The 18,426-nt window shown below is 40.0% G+C and overlaps 1 protein-coding gene across 2 annotated transcripts; it reads left to right on the top strand.

Annotated features, from left to right (window-relative positions):
• The first annotated feature begins 1,279 nt into the window (after nucleotides 1-1,279).
• Nucleotides 1,280-18,329, top strand: LOC122549977 (metalloreductase STEAP4-like). Of its 2 annotated transcripts, none has more exons than XM_043690298.1 (5): nucleotides 1,280-1,544; nucleotides 5,677-6,149; nucleotides 6,336-6,863; nucleotides 14,404-14,568; nucleotides 16,527-18,329. In XM_043690298.1, the coding sequence occupies exons 2-5, from the start codon at nucleotides 5,679-5,681 to the stop codon at nucleotides 16,773-16,775; spliced, it is 1,413 nt and encodes a 470-aa protein (XP_043546233.1). In that variant the 5' UTR covers nucleotides 1,280-1,544; nucleotides 5,677-5,678; the 3' UTR covers nucleotides 16,776-18,329. The 2 variants fall into 2 exon arrangements, with proteins under 2 accessions (XP_043546233.1, XP_043546234.1); XM_043690299.1 differs by lacking the exon at nucleotides 1,280-1,544 and adding an exon at nucleotides 5,379-5,453.
• Nucleotides 18,330-18,426: the final 97 nt, after the last annotated feature.

The raw sequence follows: 18,426 nt of genomic DNA, 5'->3' as shown, positions 1-18,426 counted from the left end.
CCTGAAGGAAGAATGAGGCTCCAAAACCTTGTGGTTCAAACAAACCTTTTGAACTATAACCTGGTGTCATGTGATTTTTGTCTTTTGTCCAAACTTCAGGAATGAGGATCAACACTCTGGCAGCTCGCCATTATGTGCAGGCAACGGAGTCAGCTTGACAACTTTATCATTTAATGGCTTACTGAAATGATTTAAGATTTACTAGATGGACACCTGGAATGAGTGGGTTGCCGTATCATGGAATCCCAACAGAATGGAAAGAAGCCATTCGGCTCATTGAGTCCACACTGACCCTCCAAAGAGCATTCCACTCAGACCTCCACCCCTCCCCTCCATCCATTCCCATAGCCCCCATTTACTCTGGCTATTCCACCTGGCTTGCATATCCCTTGACAAATATGGGGCAGTTAAACACAGCCTATCCACCTAATCTGCACATCTTTGTACTCTGGGAGGAAACCGGAGAACCCAGGAGAAACCCACACAGACAGGGAGAATGTACAAATTCTACACAGACAGTGACCCGAGGCCGGAACCAAACCCGGGTCCATAGTGAGGAATCAATGCTAACGACTGAGCCACCATGCTGCCTCATAATAAGGGGATAGACTGGACTTGTTTTTTCCTGGAGTTTAGAGGAGAAGGGTAAGTCTTTTGAAGTGTACAACCTCAGTGAGCCCAGATGGAGTTTATTCACATTAGGGGTTGCTGTTTTAGAATTGAGGTCAGGGGAATTTTCTTTCTCAGTGAGGGCTGCGTGGCTTTGGAATTCTCTGCCTCAGCAGGCAGTAGAAACAGGCTCACTGAATATTTTTAAGGCAGAGATAGATAAATTCTTGTTCTGCAGGGGAATCCAAGGTTATTAAGGATAGATGGAGATGCAGAATTTGAACCACAAATAGGTCACCTTATTGAATGGCGGAGCAGACTGGAGGTGTTGAAAGGACAGCATCTATTCTTATTTTGCATGTTAGTCTGTATTTCTGATGTCTCATAAGTTGGTGAGTTTTATACATTTGTAATAAACTTAACTGAATTGATCAGACAGTTTTAAAGTGGAGATAGGGATTCAGTAAAACTGGTAAAACTAAAGTATTTCACTCATGTCGCAGTTAAAATTTAATGATGTAAACGTTGGCAAAAATATTAGCACTAAGCTAAACTGATAAATACTTGTAGTTATTATTGCGCAAAAGCTTGGTCTGAGAACAACCCTGATTTTACAGAGGAGCCATTTCAGCTCATTTTGATCAATCCAATGGAAACTTGTGGCGTGAAGGTTTAATCCTTTCCTGTGGGTCATACATACTCACTGGGAATTAAATGTTGTCAGACTTCACTGCAGGGTTCAAGTTCTGGCAGAAATGCAAAGAGGTGGAGCAAAAGGCCCACTGACCTCAGAAGCTGGAACACACTCTTTAAATATGAGGGTCAGTTTGAAAGATTAACACCAGCAAGCTGCATCTGCACAGCATCCCAAGTAAAAGTTCTGTTTACTTTTTAACTGTCCTCATTTTCCAGTCAGCTCAACCAAAATAAGGAAGGTAAGAATATTTAATTTATTTCAGATTTTCAAAGCTTGTGATATAATTAATTGAGCATTCCAACAGATTACTTTCTTAAACTTTTATGAATTTTTTTTTGATTTCACTAACTGAAATTGCTATTAAAAGGTAACTGTTCAATTCACAAATAATATCATAACATGGATAAATTAAAGCTTATCTGTTTTCTTGACAATATATGTTATTACTAGCACTCATTTCATTAACAGCATAACTGAAGTGAATACAGCATTTGCTTCAGTACAGCCAATCTACTAATGTGACAATGGGATAATAATTTGGTATTTTTGGTGACATTTCAACTCATTCTGTCCCTCATGATCTCCTATCTGGCTCCACAATTGTCTGTTACTGCTTCAGATTTTTGTACATTTTGACTATATTATGCAGATGACTTTACCATCCTCAAGTACCCAATGGGGAAGGGCACTTAATGTTGGTGAATCGCAGCCCTAAAGTTTGATTGCATCCCCTCTTTGCTTTGGTCTCCTTCACATGACAGTACTTTAAAAATAAATATTGATGGAACCAATCATGCACATGAAGAAACTTTTTCTTGAAATGAAAGAAGGTATTGCCTACTCTTAGTATCATACTATGTAGTGCTAACATTTCACCAGCCTTGTTCTTCTGGCTCAGGGAGATTTGCATGCCACCTTGAGAGTTGGGCATGATACTTCCAAGGGTTTTGGGGTGGACAGTTCCAAAAATATGACGGAAAGGAGCAAGTGTCAGTGTTTGTCAATTTTGTGATCGACTGGTTGGAAAGGAAGATACATCAATTTATAGCCACTCACAAGCAAATTTGACAAATTAGCTTCAGACAGTTCATAAAATCAGTTCCTGCTTTCAGAAGCAGGATTTCATGTGGACGATATTTACTGCTGAGGGCAGTAGGACAACATAAATACGGCTATCACCACAACCTTGACCCCTTCTGTCAACCCCATATACAGATACATCCCTATATTCACAGTGCTAGACATCGGGATCCTACCATTGTCAATACTTTTGGGAAAAGAAGCCATGATGCGGAGGTGCCGATGTTGGATTAGTGTGGACAAAGTCAGAAGTCACATAACGCCATGTTATAGTCCAACAGATTTATCTGAAATCAGTAGCTTTTGAAGCGCAACTCCTTCGTCAGATTAGATTAGATTACATTACATTACAGTGTGGAAACAGGCCCTTCGGCCCAACAAGTCCACACCGACCCGCCGAAGCGAAACCCACCCATACCCCTACATTTACCCGTTACCTAACACTACGGGCAATTTAGCATGGCCAATTCACCTGACCCTGCACATCTTTGTGACTGTGGGAGGAAACCGGAGCACCCGGAGGAAACCCACGCAGACACGGGGAGAACGTGCAAACTCCACACAGTCAGTCGCCTGAGGCGGGAAGTGAACCCGGGTCTCAGGCGCTGTGAGGCAGCAGTGCTAACCACTGTGCCACCGTGCCGCCCACAAAGCACTAACCTCACCTGACGAAGGAGCAGCGCTCCAAAAGCTTGTGATTTAAAAAAAAAACCTGTCGGACTATAAGCTGGTGTTGTGTGACTTCTGATTTTGGCTAAAGAAGATGGAGGCAGCATGAATTACAAGGGAAATTACAATGACCAATCCAGCCAGTCTGTTGTTTTCGTGGACATTTGGAGATAAAGTCACGGTAAAATCACAATTGTTTCAAATACCTATCTACCAGTTAGTGACCTGTGCATCTGAACCAGATGTGTAACATCTGAACTCATAATGTTCTCTCATTAGTAAACTCAGATTGGGATAAGACTTGGGATTCCTGAATGTTTAAGAATGCTTCATCACCCTGGTGAACTTTTTTTGAAGGACCACAGGTTAAATTATGATAAAATCTACTACATAGAGTAATGCTAATAAAGACGTGATTGGCGTCACAATTTAACTCCCAGCCTCTGAGAGACAACCATAGAGGAGAGACATTATGAAAATAATGGTAAACTCCCCACTTGATTGGCTCACTGTGTAATACTGCCCGCAGGTGAGATAGCCAGGGCAGCCCATCAGCAGAAGCAACAACTCACTTGGCAGAGGCAGGCAATCAACATAACAAATGCTTCAATCAAGGGTCATTTGCAGACATCTCCTCAGCATCACATAGAATTACTCCAACTCACTACCTTTCCAATCTTGCTGCCTGCCAGCCATGATGGCAAATCAAATCAAATAGATTAAAAATTGGATTACTAACTTACTGCTGTGAGACCTTAGTTCTCCCCATTTAATGAAATACACACACATTCTTTCACAAATAAGACAGAAAAAGGAAACAGACAGTTTGACACAAACATTTTGGGTACAAAAATTTAGTTAGAGAGAAACAAATTCTGTAATGCAGAAGTCTAGACTGCAAAGTGGACTGTTATTTGTCTCACAGTTCTTTTGAGCTTAGCTCTGGTTGCCTGGTAGTATAGAAATTAAATAGCTCAGGCAACAATTTGGCTTATTCGCAACCAGTTATAGAGTGAATAGGGCATAAGGCAACATTGCTTTTGTGTGCTTTTGGTAGTCTATTCATACATGAATGTTGTGATCCATGAGAACGAATCCTAACATATATGTAACATACATAGTCAAGTCATTCTGCTTTTGGAAATTATTTATTAAATAATCCAGACTATGCTCGGAGTTACACTGGAATCCGTTTTAAGATCATCAGCAGTCTCGCAATGTGATGCATTTGTGCATTTATAAATCTGTTTGTTTTATGTTCACAAAAGGATTTTGTAGATATTGCAACTTTTTCATGGATATAGCCAATTCCACTATATCCCCTTGGTAATGATCAGAACTTAACTATTTGGTCTGTGAATTAAGGTTGACAAGTAACTGTTCTTGCTCCATCTCCAAGCCAAGGATAGACCAACCATTCAGCATCATTTTCTCATGCTGTATGGAAATTGGATACCTTTGTCCAAGTCTGTTACTTGTGTCAAACTTCTGATCAGTGCAAAACCAACGGCCTCCATGTCTTTTCTCAATTCTAACAATGATGACAGGATAATGGCTGCATAGCTGCAATTCAGTACTTGATCAGGTGGACCTAATTCTTTTCTTATATCAGATTTATTCCCTTAGAATTTCTGGGTTTTTGAGCTTTTTCACTCACAATGAAAAGGTGAAAGGTGCTTTTTATTTGCAGAATTCTGTATGTCCTTCAGTGCACCGCACTCAAAGATTCTGTAACAAACTGCAGCCAAACCAATCCGAAGTCTGTTTTTATGGTTTTCTTTTCTTAACTCATAGAGTCCTGCTGCCTTCCTGTCTCATAAAGTATCCAGCTAACTGCTCCAAAAAGTAAAATAAGCTTGTGTAGCTAAAGTGTACCCAAGACAATGCCTCTTAAATAAGAACATAAGAAATAGGAGCAGGAGTAGGCCATCTGGCTCATCAAGCCCATTCCATCATTCAATAAGATCATGGCTGATCTTTTTGTGGACTCAGCTCTGCTTATGCATTCACTCACCAAAGCCCTTAATTTCTTTACTGTTCAAAAATCTACCTATTTTTACCTTATAAATATTCAACAAGGTAGCCTCAACTTATACACTTGGCAGGGAATTCCACAGATTCACAACCTTTTGGGTGAAGACGTTCCTCCTCCATGCATTCCTAAATCTGCTCCGCCTTATTTTGAGAGTATGCCCCCTCATTCTAGTTTCACCCATCAGTGGAAACATCCTCCCTACTTCTATCTAAACTACTCCCTTCATAATTTTATATGTTTCTATAAGATTCTCCCTTCAATGTTCTAAATTCCAATGCGTATAGTGCCATTCTACTCAGTCTCTCCTTATAAGCCAACCCTCTCAACTCTGGAATCAACTTTCCTGGCTCTTGTGGATATTTAGTAATCTAATTTCCATTTTCCAGTTTACTGTCCAAAAGAAAAAAAATGTGGCTGCTTACAACTAAAGCAAAAAGACTCCAAACATTTTTTTTTTGAAAATGTAGTTGAAAAACATTTTCAGATTGAAAAAAATTGGAAAAAGATAGTTTGGGTATGTTTTGATTTGTGGGAGCAACCTGACTAAAGAGAACATTGTAATATTTCTACTGATTTTGTTTTCCAGAAATGGATATCAATTCAACAGGCTTGGTTCCGCTTCACCAGACCAGCAGCAGAAAAAGGTTGGATCATAAGCAGGAAACGATCTGTATTTTTGGCACTGGGGACTTTGGAAGATCCTTGGGCATGAGGCTGCTCAAGTCAGGCTACCCGGTGGTCTATGGTAGCCGAGATCCCAGGAACTCTACATTGCTGCCAAGTGGAGCACAAGTGTTTAGCCATGCAGAGGCCCTGAATACATCCAAGATCGTTTTCTTGGCAGTTCACAGGGAAAACTATGATTTCATTTCAGCCCTATCTGACCAGCTGGATGGGAAGGTGCTGGTCGATGTGAGCAACAACCTCAAAATGAATCAATATCCTGAATCCAATGCACAATATCTGTCCCAGTTGGTTCCCAAAGCCAATGTGGTGAAGGGATTCAACACAGTTTCAGCCTGGGCTCTGCAGTCAGGGAGTTTGGATGCCAGCAGTCAGGTAAGATCATGTTATGTCTACCTGTTTTATAAAGGATGTGGTGATGGCAAGAGTGAATTAAAACTATTGTCAACACTGTCTAGCTGACTGTATTTCAAAAGCAATATTCATTGAATAGTGCTAAATATATTGAATGTGGGCAACACTATTTTCACTGGTAATAGAAATCGTCATGTTGTGTTTCAGGTTTTTGTTTGTGGGGATGACAATCCATCTAAGCAACTGGTGATGGATGTTGCCAGGAGCATCAGCCTCACTCCTCTTGACCAGGGATCCCTTCTGGCAGCTGAAGAACTGGAGAACTACCCTCTTCAGCTCTTTCCAATGTGGAGACTACCACTTTATATAACAGCTGGTCTCACAGTATTCTTCTTCTTATACTATGTGGTGCTTCAAGTGATCTATTCTTATGTAACTAAGAACACTGATCAGACCTATCGGATGATGATTTCCATACCCAATCATGTTTTTCCAATTGTCTCTCTCATTCTGCTTGGCTTGGTTTATCTGCCGGGTGTCATTGCTGCCTTCATTCAGCTCTGCAGAGGGACAAAGTACAAGCGATTCCCTGACTGGCTCGACCGGTGGATGTTGTGTCGAAAGCAGCTTGGGCTTGTATCGTTTGCCTATGGCTTCCTTCATGTTTTCTACTCATTGGTCAAGCCACTCAGATATACATACTATTGGAGACAAATTAATCGTATTGTATATCAGGTGAGAATTGTTCCTATGCTATTGTTGAATGTCTGTTTCAATACTATTTCTATCAGTGTCGTGCAGTATACCAAATTTGAATTGCAGCACTGCAATGCAGCAGACTTTGATTTTGGTTCTATGTCACCCTACTGCTTTGAGTAGACATATCAAGTCAACTCCTTACAAGAACAAAGAGAAAATAAGAGAAAACAGAACTAAATCCCCTGCAGATCCTTCCGCCCAAGAATTCGGTCAAAGGAAATTCCCAGGAGCAGTAATTTTGATATAAATTTAAAATCAAAAATTATGATTTATTATAGCATTAACATTTTCTTGCTTAGTTTATGTCAATGTATGACCATTCCTTCAATAGTAACATCTATAAAGATTAAGCAACAGCTCTGATAAACACATCTCATCAATTCACATGTTTTCTTCATCCAGTTTCTCCAACCCAAATATTGCATTATCCTGTACATTTCCTAAGCCAAGGTGTAATGGAGAACATGTAGCTATATTCTTGAACAAGATACGTGAACTTCATTGCACTGGTGGCTGAGTGATTATTTCTAGCTAATTTTATCAAATAAATATTCAAATAGGTTTTATTGAGAATCTGGAATTCTATGATTGTACAAGTGATCTAATAGTACTTTGCAAGTTTCTATTTCTCTATGTGAACCAATTCAATGAATTTCAATATAGCTCCAAATGCCCCATCTTCATTTAAAATTAATGAGGTGTCACTTGGCAAAATACGGCTCAATATGCAACCCTTTTGAAGTTCCTTCCCATGTAGTCACCTGTTCTTAATCATTGCTAGTTTTTCAGCTTGAGGAAACACTGTATTGGAGTAGTATGCAAAAAGCAGTAAGCTCCAATGATTCTGAATATTATTGCAGAACTGTATTTCATGCACTATTGTTAAATACAGACAAGCACCTAAAATGAGAAATCAACACATCTGCAAAGAGAAATGTGATCAGAAAGGAAAGGAAATCAAATCCTTGAGTGAAAGACTGCATGCAGAGAAAAAACACTACAACTTCGAGTTGTGCTTTCTGTAAATAAAATGCATCCCCTACCTATTCTTTCTCCCTCTAATTCCTTACAAAGACCTGCATTCTCAAAGCATTCAGTACCTTGCCTCCATGGTAAAAAAGTCATCAGCCATTTTGTTTGATACAAAAACAGAAATTGCTGGAAAATCTCAGCAGCATCTGTGAAGAGAATTCAGAGTTAATGTTTTGGGCCCAGTGATACTTCTTCAGATGAGGTTTTGGCTTGGAAAGGTTGGTGTAAATGCTGAAGTTGAGGTTGTAAAGAAGAGTCATAAGCCCCAAAATGGTAACTCTCATTTCTCTCCACAGGTGCTGCTGAGATTTTCCAGCAATTTCTGGGTTTTTTTATGATTTATAGCATCAGCAGTTCTTTTGGTTTTCCATTTTGTCTTATATATTTGCTCATGGAGAGTTGACATTTGATTATCGCTAACGGTTCAGAGGCGAGATGAGACTCGCCACATTGCTGCGGAACTGGAGTCACATGTAGATGAGACGAGGTAAGGAAGGAAGATCTTCTCCACTAAAGGAGATTAGTGACCCAGACAAATAGTTACAATAGTCTGTGGTGAATTCATGGTCACCATTAGGCTCAGTCTTTTTGCACATTCCAGATTATTATTGGATTCAAATTTCACCATCTACCACAATCAATGAGAACATTAGCCTGAAGTTCTTGATCACTATGACTATACCCTTCGCCTCCCCACAAAGTTACAAATACTCATTGAATTTGGAAACTAAGGGCTCAATCTTCTTTCATCATCAAGCCAGTTTGTACATTCTTAATGAATTCATCCAGGAATGTGGATATTGTTGGCCCTTCCATAGTTGCTCCTGAGTAGGCGCTAGCACGTTGCCCTGTTGAACCACTGGAGTCCATTTGCTGTAGGTACTTTCATAGACAGTGATTTCCAGGATTTTGAATAATAAAGGATTAGTGATATATTTCCAAGTCAAAATAGTGAGTGGCTTGGAGGGGAATTTGCAAGTGATGTTGTTCAATGTATCTCCTACTCTTGTCCTTTCAAATGGTAGTGGGCATGGATTTGGAAAGTATTGTCTGAGAGAAGAATTTCAGTTGGTTCAGTTGAGTAGGGTAGAAGAGCATACATGTGAAAATGAGATGTGATGCAGTTGTAACTCAGGCTCTGTGGAGGAAAATAAATCAGAAAAATCTTGAAACATGTGCAGCAATTGGCCTGAATGTAACTCTGTACAATGCATTTTTTTGTGAGTTAATATTTTTCCGAAATGTCTGGGGTTAATGACCCACCTCAGAACTGGAAGATGTTAGAAATAAACAGCTTTTAAACAAGAGCCAAAATAAGATGGAAGGATGGTTTAAGAGAAATTAAATTGTATCATTGACAAGACATTCAAAAGGTCTTTGATAAAACACCACATCATAGATTTGTTGACAAAATTGAAGCTCATGGGATTAAATATCAACAGTTTTGAGTACACAAAATTGGTGAAGAGACAGAAAACAGTGAATAATAATGAACAAATATTTTTCAGATCAAGGGTGTCCTTCATGGGTTAATGCTGGAGCTGTTCTTATTTTTGATGTATCTAAATATCCTGGGTATATCGGGTGTTGTTTCAAATCCTGCAGGTCGCATAAAACTCAGAAATCAGTAAACAGTGAGGAAGAAGTTAACAGACTTCAGAAGGACAAAAGCAGATTAGTGAAATGTGCAGGCACATGGTGAATGAAGTTTATCACAGGGAAGTATGCAATGATTCATTTGGATAGGAAGAGAGAGGTCAGATAACAGCAACTGAGTGAAGTAATTTTAAAACAGTGCAGTAACGGACAGATCGCGGGCTGTATGTATGCAATTTTTTTTAAAGTGACAGAACAAATACAAATAAAGGCTCCAAAAATCAAGTGATGTGGGAAGGAATGATAGAAGTGGGATACCTATCAAATGAAATGGCAAGCCCAGTTTTAATTTTACTCAGGACTTTTTCTAGCTGTAGCCAGCCAGAATAACTTACTGGCCAGCTGTAAGGCAAGAAGGTGTCTGGAAAGTGGAACAGGGGTAAGTTCGAATGAGGATAGTGAGGAAGGTGAGACGTCATGCTCAGGAGGTGTGTGCTGATTAATGGTGGGGGTCCCTTTGCAGGGAGTGGGGACTGACATTTGGAAAGGCAGGTATTAGCTTACTATGGAACAGAGTTGTGTTTCTTTTAAATTATTTTGATGGGAAGTGGGTGTCACCAGCAGAACCAGAATTGTTGCCTAACCCTAATTTTCCTTGAACTGAATGGTGTTCCTAGACCATTATTGTAAGCAGCATGTGTCACATGTAGACCACACAAGGTAAGGCCAACAGATTTCCTTCCCTAAATTGCATTACTTATAAAACATTCTATTATGATGCCAGTTGATGCTATTATTGGATAAGTCAGAATCCAGGCTAAAATTTGGCTTAATACATCTTTCTTTTTTGGTCATTATTTTGGTTTAAACTTGGTGTTCTCTTGCTGAAACATGTTTTCACAACAAAACATAAGTTTATTACACAAAAGAAATGAAAATAAAATGCAATCAACAAAAAAAGTTGTAAATATTTTGAAAAGTATTGTAAAAATGTCATCCCAAAGAACCCCATTTCAGTACTCATGCCAGATAGAATTCCCTTCTCTGTCACCCCTGTAGACTTAGTTTAACTATGGTTTCAACTCCAAGTCTTGAGAATCTAATAGCTCCTTCCTGGATCTTCATACAGCTGAGATTAAACTTTCTTAGCTTCAAATAAGTCCTTCAGGGTTTTAACCAAGCAATTCTTGTCTAGAACTTTTAATAAACTCCTAACACTAAGGTAACCTATTTTTAACAAATCTAAGCTTCTCCCTTTCTAAGGACAACCACTTTACACATTCAACTTGAGCAAAGAACATTGAAGAACTTTTCAAATCAAAACTAAACTTATTTTCAAGCTACGAGTTTTTTGCCAAATCAAAAGAAAAAAGGCTTTATAAATTAGAGCTTATTGCATTACTGCTTACTTTGTACATTCATAAAGTTCTCCCAATATAAGCATAAACTCATTACTCTTCAGCCATGATAATTCACACTGTTTTAAAAAAGATCACCATGGCTGCAGAAATATTTATAACAAATCATTAAACCCCTTCATGTACACAGAAAAGCCATATGCCACTTGTTCAAAATTCAAACATCTGAACTAAAAAAATAAATGAATTCAAAGTTATATGACTCAAATATATCACATCACAGTATGAACATCTGAATTAGGAGCAGAAGTAGGCTATTCAGCCCTCCAAGCTGGGTAGACTTCCTTATGCACAGGTACTTTCAATCTTGTGAACTGTATGAGTTTTATTTTGAGCACTTTTGACATGTCACTGCCTCCAAGCATGTGCCAAAAGACCATCTTATATTAATGAGAAAAATGACTGACTGGCATGTGCTCTTTAAGCACATGCAGCATTAGATGTGGAACATTTTCACTTCAGGATTGTCCAGATTTGCACTTTGTTTCTCATGTTGTACCCCCCACTTCTCAGAGATCATGGGGTGAAGGTTATTTTGGTCAGTGGTGAAAAGCAAGTGACAATGACCTGGCCATATTTTATGTACACAGTGTGATTTTAGTTTGCACGTTCTGCTATTGTCCACAACCAGTTTCAATTCCCAAATGTGCCAATGCTGGTTATCAACAGGATGTCAATATGTTATCTACTGTAATTATTTTTAAAATCTTTGTTCACTGTGCATTGTTATTCTTGTCTGGATATTGTTTCTTCCCATCCTTTCAATTTCCCTCTGTTTTCCAGATAAGCCAAGATTCTGGCTCCTAGTACAGGTTCAGCTGTTAATCCCCCAGGATGTTAAGAACACAGCACAATACTTTTCTCAAAGACCCACAAAGTCTGAGAAAGTTTCAACTTTTTTGACATATTCTGCAAGTCCCTAGTATTTTTTGATGGTTCCTTTTTTGCCATTGTCTATATATGGATCTCAGCCCTTTTGTCAGATTCTTTTGTTTGCAATTAATTATTGTGGAGTCAGGACCTTGAGAATAGCTGATGTAAAAACACTGAGAGATTAAGTCTAAGAAGATGGTTTGAAAACCTTGCCTGGTCAAATTAGGATTATTTCTCAACAAATGGTTTGTCAAACTGTCAACCTAATACACAGATAGCTAACGCCTAGGGCAGAATTTGCTCATTTTCAGTTCAAGTGTTTCATCACGTGAGAATCATAACACCCAGTCTGTCATGTCTCGCAGTGACTTTTCTGATGCAATTGCACTTTCCTCATCTTCTTAATTTTGGAACTACAGCGCATCATCCGCCGTCACTTCCGCCACCTCCAAACAGACCCCAGCACCAAGGATATATTTCCCTCCCCTCCCCTCTGATGCAATTGCACTTTCCTCATCTTCTTAATTTTGGAACCAAATTCTTGTGTGCCTTTCTTGGGGAATCGCATGGGAAGAGAGCTGGAAGTGCTCACCACCAGTGGAACATTCCAGTGTTCACATTGACGGCACCATATTAAAAACTCAGCTGTACACCTCCTCAAATGCTGCAAGCCAGGACCTGGCCCTTATTTATGGTGCTTCACCCCTACTACTGAAAATATGGCACAATGGGAAATAAGGCTTCACAGACAGGGGCCTTAAGGAGGTGGTGGATGGGTTAGTGGGAGGAGGGCAGTACTTTTTTTCTGCCACAGACTGACACAGCCACATTATCAGACCTAATTGGCCTGGATGCAATCCAGCTCAGAACAGTATCCCAGCTGAATGGGGATCCCCAACAGTGCCAGACCAAGGTCAATGACCTTCTCCGCTCTGCTACATTAGAGGCTACCATATTCTCCCTGCCACCCCTGTACACACACAGAGCTGCCACACACTCTAACACTGGCACTATTGTGGCAAAAGATGGCGAGCCTGTACCTGGCAGGAAACTTTCAGCAAGCTGTGTCTGCTAGGCCCAAAGTCAGCCCAGATCTTCCAAGTGAACCGAACAAGCTTCCCCCAGCCCAGCAACAGAGGTCAGAACACATATCGCAGGAGACACAGCAACAAGGACAAGTAATGTGCACTGTTAGGTGAAGCAAGTGAAGCAACATGGATAATAACTTTTCACTTTTGTAAATACATTTTCACATGCACTGTTAACAAGATGCTGTATTGTGTTCTTTACAATCAGACCCGGTTAATGTTACAGTCATGTGGAAGTTCTCTGGAGATATCCCCAGGATGAAAGAAGTTGCAGTGGCCAAGTTTTGTTCATCTCTCACAAGCAACTAACTCCTCGTTGGCAGCAAGCCTCAGATGTCAAGGATCCCTGAACCATGACATTAATGACAGTAGCCAGGGCATCAAATTTTAATGAGGAATGCCCAAAACTTGGAACGTTCTTTGCTCTCCACTCTCCCCAAAAAGAGAGAGGATCTGTGTGATTTTCCCACCTCTAGCCTGTCCCCAGCCCTTTTCAGTGCTCTCTCTTACTCTTCTTCTCTTCACTACAAGGACTCAACCTGCTATTTCCAATTGCTCTCTCTCACGGTTACCATTCCCTCAGTGACCCATACAATGCTACATATCAAAGACTTGAGTTGCTTCTTTTTCCAGGATCACTCCTCATTTTCCAATGAGGAGTCAGGTTAATGGGAACATAATTAAGAAGCAGTGTATACCTGTCAAGAAAGGCAGACGTATAAACAGATATATAGGCAAATGAAGGTAAAGGAGCTTTATTCTTGAAAGGTGGGAAAATCAAACTGCGAGGAGGCATGGTAATGCAGTGAGGCTCGTATAGCATTGCTGATGCTGACATGGACAATTGGAGAGTTGAGGAGTATAGTAGCTATGGAATACATAGGGACATTGTTAGAAGAAACAGTTACATGATGGCCAAGACAAGCCTCCAGGTGCCTGCTCTGGTTTACATATCAGGAATTGGTGCCGTCTATTTTTTCAAGGAAAGAAGGGGAATTGGAAACAGTGTATAAATAAGGCCAGGCGAAAGTGAGGACTGCAGATGTTGGAGATCAGAGTCAAGATTAGAATGGTGCTGGAAAAGCACAGCAGGTCAGGCAGCGTCCGAAGAACAGGACAATCAATGTTTCGGGCAGTAGCCCTGCAGCAGGAAAGGTTCCTGATGCAGGGCTTCTGCCCAAAAACATCAATTTTCTGCTCCTCGGATGCTGCCTGACCTGCTGTGCTTTTCCAGCGCCATTCTAACCTTGACTATAAATAAGGCCAGCTGGGGCTTTAACATGATGTAAATGCAGTGAAATAAGGTCATCACCACTCAATGGTGATATTCTGAGGTCATCATTCAAGGCTTGAGGGGAATATTAAAAAATATTTCCTAACCTCAACATGTTTAGAAATCTCACTGTATTTTCCCAATATTCCCTCCATTGCTCATGCCACACCAGAGAGGGAAAATGTTTTCTGATTACTTTGTTTTATCATAAAGTTTATTCCTTGTTTTCATCACAGGTGCAAAAGAACACAACCACAGAGTTGGAGATGAAATGGGCTTGGCGTAGTGATTTGTTTTATGCACTCGGAATTTTAGGCTTTTTTGTTTTCTGCTTACTTGGAGTAACATCCCTCCCATCTGTCAGCAATACAATGAACTGGCAAGAATTCAGATTTGTTCAGGTAAGTCATCAGTCAATATAGAGCTTCAATTATTGCAATGTAGCTATGTTTCCAATGAGGAGTCAGGTTAATGGGAACATAACTAAGAAGCAATGTATACCTGTCAAGCTAGCCAGACATATGAAGACATATAGGCAAATGAAGCTAAAGGAGCTTTATTCTTCAGAAGTATTCTTAAGTTGAGTAAAATGGCATGGATACTGGATTCATTGATGTCTACAAGACTGAGATGATTTTGTTAGATAATTGTATCAAGGGCTATGAATCGCAAAGGATTAAATTGAGCTGAGGTGAATGTCTGCCATGATCTAACTAAATGGTAGAACAACGTGAACAGTGGAATGAGATGCTCATATTCCTCTGGTCCTCTGCCAGGGGTCAGAATACCAGGCACCATCACAGTTGGAAAAATAATTGAGGAGATAAGGTAAATCAGAAACTACTGATTCCAGTGGCACCAGACAAAATTCTGTAAACTGTAGAAGTAAGGGAAGTAAAGAGATTAATTACTTTTAGGACTTGGAGTCAAAATCATGATTTAAATACAGTGAGAATGCAAGTCATAGGGACAGTATTAAAAATAACAGAGACATCAATAAGGAGGAAGAAGAGATATCTGAGCAGTACTGACAATACTGATCTGCACTGGAGTGTGGAGGAATGCTCCTCTGGGCCCCTGAAAGGAATCTTTTGCCTCCTTTAATTCAATCGCCCCTCCCTCTCATCAGACACCATTTCAGTTGGACCCAAACTCATACTAAAGACCTATCCATTCAAAAAGACCATTTCCTCTTGTCCTTAGAGTTGGTATCACCTATCACCTGGTTTTAACAACAAGCAGACTTAACTTCTTGACTCCCTGACCTCTTTTGTTGGAAGATTGAACAGTGGTTTTCTAATTAGACCTGACCATTGAAGATAATTGAAACTTTATTGCTGGAACAGCACAGCAGGTCAGGCAGCATCCAGGGAACAGGAGATTCGACGTTTCGGGCACAGGCCCTTCTTCAGGAATGAGGTTTAATTGAGCTTTACAAACATACTCAGGACAAGAGTAAGCAATTCAACTCCTTGAACCTGCTCCAGCATTGGATACCATTTTGCCCAATCTCATCTCGACCAAACTCCACTCTTCTATCCACCCTCTATAATCCTTCAATCCATTACTAATTAAAAATCTGTCTGTCTATCTTCTCCTTAGATTTGTTCAATGTCCTGACATCCACCACACTCTGGGCTAGTGATTTCTACAGATTCACAACCCTCTGAGAGAAGTAATTTCTTCTCAACTCTGTTTTAAATCGACAAATCCTTATCCTACAGCTTTGACCTCTCAGTGTTGATGGCCCCACATGAGGAAACATCCTTTCCATGTCTACTTTACCCATCCAATCTAGCATCTTACATACCTCAATTAGATCTCCTGTCATTTTTCTAAACTCTTGAGTATAGGATTAAACTGCTCAATCTCTCTTCATAAGACAAGCTCCTCATCTCTTAGCCTCAAGCTAGTAAACTTTCTCTGAACTGCGTGAAATGCATCTGTATCTCTCCTCAAGGGACCAAGACTGTGTGCAATACGCCATGTGGGGTCTCACTAAAGCCTTGTCACAATAGCCTTCCCTCCAGCCAATTGCACTTAGAACAATGTTCCTCTCTGGCACATAAAATCAGTCCCGAGAAGTCAACTTCTAATCTTCACAATCTGGAAAACAAAGAGGTTGAGCTTCTTTATCCTGAGTATCTTTACAGGTTTAACTTATATTGGAGTGGCTCACGATGCTACAATTTACATGGCAGCATTTGGTCAATGGAATTTTCTTTTGCAGATAAATATTTGCTGTGATTATTTGTGTTTATTTTGGATAAAAACCAAGTAATTAAATGTTCTCATTGCGACATTCTGTCAGAAATTTGACTCATTAACCTTGCCTAAAATGAATCTCTTTTTCTTCCAGTCAAAGTTGGGTCATGTCACGCTGCTTCTGTGCACAGCTCATGCTGGTGTACTTGGATGGAATTTCTTTCTAAAATCTACAAGGTATACATGGGGTCTTCCGCCAGGGTACATGCTGTCCATGGTGATTCCCTGCATTGTACTGATTCTAAAGCTGATTCTGATAACGCCATGTGTAGACAGAATGGTCACAAAAATCCGACAGGGTTGGGAAAGGAAAAGAAAACACTCAGGCAACCTAAAAGTTTGACCAAAATGTATTCTGCCTGAATAATGCTGTCTTGAAAATTCATATTTAGCCTGTTCTAAATAAAAGTTTTGGAAAAGTGTTAGACACTGGAATCAGATACTCCAAACATCTATGTTGCTTTAAATATTTTAATTTCTGACACACTTCTAGAAACTAAGTTCTCTTAAATCCCAATACTCCCTTTCTCTCCTCACATTCCCTCTAGTCTGACACTAATGTTACCATTGATCTAACAGTCACCTATATAACTATCACCTACTTTAACTTAATTGGCATTATAGAAAATATAATAACTTGTGTTGATATATCTCATTATCTCTGAAATATTTACCTTTACTGACAATGTAAGAGTTGTCAATAACAGTCCAGCATTTGAAGACACTGCTAAAAAGCATCTGGAGAGATTGAAGATCAGTCTAATACCATCTGTTCTACACAAACATAATCTTTCCAAGTGATTATAACAGTAAATTATTTGTTCTCTTGAATGTGCTTCAGATCTCAATACCATTTTGATGTTGATATGTTCAGTATCTGCAATGTGCAAGCTCCATTAAGCCAGCACATACATTAATCAAACTAGCAGTGCCTATGGGCGGCATGGTGGCACAGTGGTTAGTACTGCTGCCTCACAGCGCCAGAGACCCGGGTTCAATTCCCATCTCAGGCGACTCTCTGTGTGGAGTTTGCACATTCTCCCCGTGTCTGTGTGGGTTTCCTCCGGGTGCTCTGGTTTCCTCCCACAATCCAAAAATGTGCAGGTTAGGTGAATTGGCCATGCTAAATTGCCCGTAGTGTTAGGTGAAGGGGTAAATGTAGGGGAATGGGTCTGGGTGGGTTGCGCTTCGACGGGTCGGTGTGGACTTGTTGGGCTGAAGGGCCTGTTTCCACACTGTAAGTAATCTAATCTAATAAAAAACTGGAGATGCCTTCAAAATTCCTAAAAGTGAGTGGTTTTAAGACTTCTCTTGGCCCCAGAAGAAATACCAAGCTCTCTGCTGGAACCTCCATAACAACCTCTCAGCCTATCATCCTTCCGCACAAATTCCTTTACTTCACCTGAACTTCTTTCTCAGGTGAAAATTGGGTCTACAATGGAACTGCTGGATTTGCTTACCTTCATCAAGCACCCCATCCTATCAGTAAGTGCCTGTCAGAGGTAGCTCACTGATCATGTTCTAACATATCTTAGAAGTAACCTAGACTTTGATGAAGCATGATCAGATAAGTTATGGGAGATCAACCTCTCAGCTATCCACTACTCATCTGATAAATAAATTGATTGAATATGGAACTGGGGTATTAGATGTCATTTTTGTTGAGCCTCAGTAGTATTACAGTGACATTGTTATTGAGACAGATCATTTTTTAAATTTACTATAATAGTCTTTCAAACTATATTCAGCCAAATACATATAAAGGTGCATTTATTTGTAATGTCATCTCACAAAAATGGGATAAAAATTACTCAGGAGAAAGTGAGGACTGCAGATGCTGGAGATCAGAGCTGAAAATGTGTTGCTGGAAAAGCGTAGCAGGTCAGGCAGCATCCAAGGAGCAGGAGAATCGACGTTTCGGGCATAAGCCCTTCTTCAGGAATGAGGAAAGGGCTTATGCCTGAAGGACTTATGCCCGAACGTCGATTCTCCTG

This window comes from Chiloscyllium plagiosum, chromosome 5 (assembly GCF_004010195.1).
Source record: "Chiloscyllium plagiosum isolate BGI_BamShark_2017 chromosome 5, ASM401019v2, whole genome shotgun sequence".
Classification (NCBI taxonomy): Eukaryota; Metazoa; Chordata; class Chondrichthyes; order Orectolobiformes; family Hemiscylliidae; genus Chiloscyllium; species Chiloscyllium plagiosum.
The sequence above is the reverse complement of the archived record's forward strand: the minus strand, read 5'-3'. Positions and strand labels throughout refer to the sequence as shown.